General features: G+C 38.2%; 1 protein-coding gene across 1 annotated transcript; it reads left to right on the top strand.

Annotated features, from left to right (window-relative positions):
• Window positions 1-476: 476 nt before the first annotated feature.
• On the top strand, window positions 477-4,686 carry LOC143267755 (uncharacterized). The gene is given in 1 exon segment (XM_076547183.1): window positions 477-4,686. A coding segment is annotated over 1 exon segment (1,842 nt). The 5' UTR covers window positions 477-487; the 3' UTR covers window positions 2,330-4,686.
• Window positions 4,687-5,449: the final 763 nt, after the last annotated feature.

Below are 5,449 nucleotides of genomic sequence, written 5' to 3'. Positions count from 1 at the left end.
CTACATACATACACACAAATACACATACACACATCACATACACACACCACACATACACACATATACACACATACACAGTAACAAAGAACTTGGCTGAATTAAGTTTGTGCCCCAACATTTTTTGGAAAACAGAATTTAAGAGCAATGAAGTAGGATACCTGCTAAAAACAAGATGCTGGCGTTTGTGGCTTCTCTTAAGAACACATAGCAAGACCTGGTTTTGTAGAGAAACTGGTTCCAGCAGTTTTGTGTGGTGTGCTGTGAGACCTGCTGCAGTGAGTTGAGTTGAGAGCATGGACAAGCTGCGAAACCATGACATGGTGAATGAGAGGCTGCTGTCTCCAGATGGAGCAGATGATGAACCTTCACCTCAGAACCCTGTCACTGAAGAAGATCCTGCTGTTTCACATCACTGGGGCATTTCTCTTGCAAGGTGATGTCCTGTTCAGAGCGTTCAGATATTATTAGAGAGGAAGAATGGGCATTGATGGATCCTTCACAGAGGAATCTCTACAAAGATGTGATGGTGGAGACCTATATGAACCTCACAGCTATAGGTTACAATTGGGAAGATCTTGAAGTTGAAGAACCTTGTCAAAATCCTCTAAATCCTGGAAGGCATGAAAGACCTCATACCACAGAAAAATCCTGTGAATATATGGGGTGTGGTAAAGCCTTTGTATGTCGTAGTCATCCTCAAAGGCATGAAAAAACACAAACTGGAGAGAAATCCTATGAATATAATCAATGTAGTAAAACCTTTGCACAACACAGTCATCTTCAAAGGCATGGAACAACACACATGGTTAAAAAACCTTATAGATGTAATCAATGTGGCAAAACCTTTGCTAATTGGAAAGTTCTTCAATTGAATGGAAGAACACATACAGGGTAGAAACCCTATGAATATAATCAATGTGGTAAAGCCTTTGCACAGCCCAGTCATCATCAAAGACATAAAAGAACACATACTGGAGAGAAACCCTATAAATGTATTCAGTGCGGTAAAGCCTTTGCAAGGCCCAGTCATCTTCAAGTACATAAAAGAACACATATTGGAGAGAAACCCTATCAATGTAATCAATGTGGTAAAGCCTTTGCACAGCCCAGTCATCTTCATGGACATAAAAGAACACATACTGGAGAGAAACCCTATGAATGTAATCAGTGTGATAAAGCCTTTGTATGGCCAAGTGATCTTCAAGTACATAAAAGATCACATACTGGAGAGGAACCCTATGAATGTAATCAGTGTCGTAAAGCCTTTGCATGGCCAAGTGTTCTTCAAGTACATGAAAGATCACATACTGGAGAAAAACCCTATGAATGTGTTCAGTGCGGTAAAGCCTTTGCATGTTCCAGTAATCTTCAAGCACATAAAAGAACACATACTGGAGAGAAACCCTATAAATGTAATCAATGTGGTAAAGCTTTTGCAGGTAACAGTTATCTTCATGGACATAAAAGAGCACATGCTGGAGAAAAACCCTATAAATGCAATCATTGTGGTGAAGCCTTTGCTTATCACTCTCATCTTCAAAGACATGAAAGAACACATACTGGAGAAAAACCCTATGAATGTAATCAATGTGGTAAACCTTTTTCATGTAGCAGTTATCTTCATGCACATAAAAGAAGACATGCTGGAGAAAAACCCTATGAATGTAATCAATGTGGTAAAGCCTTTGCTCGACATAGTGCTCTTCAATTGCATGAAAGAACACATACAGGAGAGAAACCCTATGAATGTAATCATTGTGGTAAAGCTTTTGCACATAGCAGTTCTCTTCATGGACATAAAAGAACACATACTGGAGAAAAACCCTATAAATGTAATCAATGTCGTAAAGCCTTTGCACATCCCAGTCATCTTCATGGACATAAAAGAACACATACTGGAGAAAAAAACCCTATGAATGTAATCAGTGTGGTAAAGCCTTTGCACGGCCAAGTGTTCTTCAAGCACATAAAAGAACACATACTGGAGAGAAACCCTATGAATGTAATCATTGTGGTAAAGCTTTTGCACATAGCAGTTCTCTTCATGGACATAAAAGAACACATACTGGAGAAAAAACCTATGAATGTAATCAATGTGGTAAAGCCTTTGCACATAGCAGTTCTCTTCATGGACATAAAAGAACACATACTGGAGAAAAACCCTATGAATGTAATCAATGTGGTAAAGCCTTTTCAAGGCCCAGTCATCTTCAAACGCATGAAAGAACACATACTGGAGAAAAAACCCTATGAATGTAATCAGTGTGGTAAAGCCTTTGCTCATCACTCTCATCTTCAGAGGCATAAAAGAACTCACATACTGGAGTGAAACCATACAACTGTAATCAATGTGTTAAAGCCTTTGTCATCACAATGGTCTTCAATTTCATGAAAGAAACATGATTGAGAAAAATACCTATGAATGTAAACAGTGTGGTAAAGCCATTTCACAGCCCAGTCATCTTAAAGTATTTTAAAGAACACATACTGGAGAGTAACCCTATGAATATAATCAATGTGTTAATACCTACTCACAACACAGAGCAACCATATAATGGTAAATCTTTTAGTGTGTAATTTATCTCTGCTGTGAATATCACTCTGTATAAATAAAATGCTGATTCGCCAGTAGCCTGGCAGGAAGTATAGGCGGAACAAGCCAAGAGAATTCTCGGAAGTGAAGGCTGAGGCAGAGAGGCACTGTCAGCCGCTGTGAGAAGTAACATATTAAGATAATGGTAAGTCACAAGCCATGTGGCCACTTATAGGTTAATAGAAATAGGTTAATTTAAGGTATAAGCACAGTTAGCAAGAAGCTTGGTCTAAGGGTAGATGATGTACTTTCATTGATTGTTGTTTTGTCAAAAGTGTAGGGAAAGGGGGCTGGGTAAAGAAAACCACAGTAACCCTGGGGCCCAGAATTAGGGAAAGATGACACAGACAAGGCCAGTTAAAAAAAAACACACTTTGGCTCAAATCAGTGCCATCTCTGCCCCTGGAAAACTGACTTGTGAAACTAATCAACCACAAAACAGGATAATAGAATCCTGTCCCTAGGGCCCAGAACCAGGGAAAGAAACACAACTTATGTTTTGGACCTGAGCCAGAGAAATGAACCAAGGAAACATGCCCTGACTCTGAAACTGGTGACAAAATAACACTCTTGGTCCCTAGAATCAGAGTCAGTGAAAGAAATATGCCCTTCCCTTAAAGGTAGTGTCAAAAAGCCAAGAAAAAGCCAGTGAAAGAAAAACAATTTGTCTCTGTAATCAGGACCATCTCTGTCCTATCCCATAAAACTGGCCAATTGCTGGGCAGAAAAAAAAAACCTGATTGGTTGATTCCATCTCCAAAACATCCTATATAAACGGCCCTACCTCGTCAATTGAAAGTTGTCATCTCCACCCTGGTAGAAGCAGCTACTCTCCTGGACTCCTCCTTCCCAATCAATAATCTAAAAGTGTTTTGGGTGTGAAGTCCTGCATTCACCGGTGCACAGAAGAACTTTATTGGGATGTCCCAAGTTGGATTGAACAAGGTGGACCTGAATAGAAGATCCTTGCTGAGATATCCCATAGTGGATTGAGCAAGGAGGAGCTGAACAAAAGAACCTTGCTGAGATGGCTCAAGTGGATTGAGCAAGCGGGGAGCTGAACAGAAGGTCCTTGCTGAGTAGACAGAGCAAAAAAAGCTCAAACGTAACACTTTTCTCCTGAGCCAGAGGAAATTGCTACATTTTTTGTAATTTCTTTGGCCAGAAAAGCAGGGCTTTATTAGGAAGCCCCCTTAAATAGGTGCTGAGCAAAGCTTAGCTGTAGTGGCTCTCTGGGAGAGGAGCAGGATTGCTATATCCTACAGGGAGACCATGACCCATCACACCAGGTATAGCCTGAAGAGGCAGGATATTTTCAGAAGAGTCAGGATACCCTTCCCTGCTGAAGCATTCCCAGGCCTGTCTTTCCTGAGAAGTCAGAAAATATTCCCTCCAGGTTTGGACTAAACAGCTCCAGGTGTCCAAGACACCTTCAGGGCAGAGTTGTTGTTTTGAGCAGCTTGAGGTGTCTGGGATACCTTGCCCTATAGGACTGAACTGTCTTATTGCAGTTGCAGCTATCAGAGCTGTGCTAAGAGGCTCAAGGTGTTTTCTTACTCTCAGGTAGTCAGCACGCCTTTCCTCAGATTTGCAAAACTCATATTTTGGTGCCAAAATCTGGGACCAAACTCAGAGTTGTTGCAACCTATTTACTTACAAAAACATTTTAATGATGTTAATATTAAAATACTTAATAGAGAATATACAAATCATTAAATACTTCATGTATGTATCCAAAGAAACACTTTCATCTATCTGGAAGAGATGTAATAATTTACATCTCTTCGTAATCAACTGTATATTTCACAATAAAATTAATGTGCTATGAATATGTATACATTATTTAAAGTCTCGTGTATCTTCATGTCCTCATCTGTTATGCATTTGGCAATTCATCACAAAGTATTGTCTTCTAAGGGAATTATCCAGAAATGCTAGGTAATGTAATAGCAGTGAGATTTATTTTGTGGTGTCTACTTTTGGCCAACTTCATATGGTGATCAACATAACATTACAGACTTGCAGAAGAAAGACATTTCCACCACAGCTGTCTCCTTGATGCTCAAATAAAATTAGTTGTAATATTAAATCTATAAAATACCATCTTTTCAGATTGTAAACATTTTCCTTGAAAGATAATGCACAGTAGGAGAAATTGAATGATAAATCCTATTTCCAAGTGAAAATGATATGTTGCTATCTCTTTTTTTTTTTCCTTTTATTGCATGTGAAATTATTTAGTTTACTCTGAGGACCAAATATTTGTTCATAGCAGTTTCTCAGATCAACAAATGAATGTGAGAGAATAGCTTGAATGTCAGTTATCAGTCATGGATATTATATGAATTCATAATATTCATGTGTCAGTCTCCTGAGTACAAGTCAAAGGGTAGATGATTTACTTCCAAGAATTATTTTCTCAAAATATTTAAACAATATTAATGTTAAAATACTTAATAGAGAGTATAAAACACATGTATTTAATGTTTAATGTTTAATGTTTTTAATATGTGTATCCAAAGAAACATTTTCATCTATCTGGAAGAGAATTTATAATTCAAGTTAATCAGTAATCAACTGAATATTTTATAATAAAACTTGATGTACTATGTATATGTATATATTATTTGAAGTTACAAGCATCTTCATGTCCTCACCAGTTATCCATTTGGCATAATATCTTGCAGTATTGCCTTTTAAGTGTATTATAGAGGTACCAGATAATGTAATAACAGTGACATTTACTTTAAAAATCTGGTGTGTGTGTGTGTGTGTGTGTGTGTGTGTGTGTGTGTGTGTGTTTTATGTGACTATGGGTTTTTAGGCCACGACAGAAGTGTGAAGAATAGAAGATAA

This window comes from Peromyscus maniculatus, chromosome 11, assembly GCF_049852395.1.
Source record: "Peromyscus maniculatus bairdii isolate BWxNUB_F1_BW_parent chromosome 11, HU_Pman_BW_mat_3.1, whole genome shotgun sequence".
NCBI lineage: Eukaryota > Metazoa > Chordata > Mammalia > Rodentia > Cricetidae > Peromyscus > Peromyscus maniculatus.
Note: the sequence above shows the minus strand (reverse complement) of the source record. Positions and strands in the feature narration are given on the sequence as shown.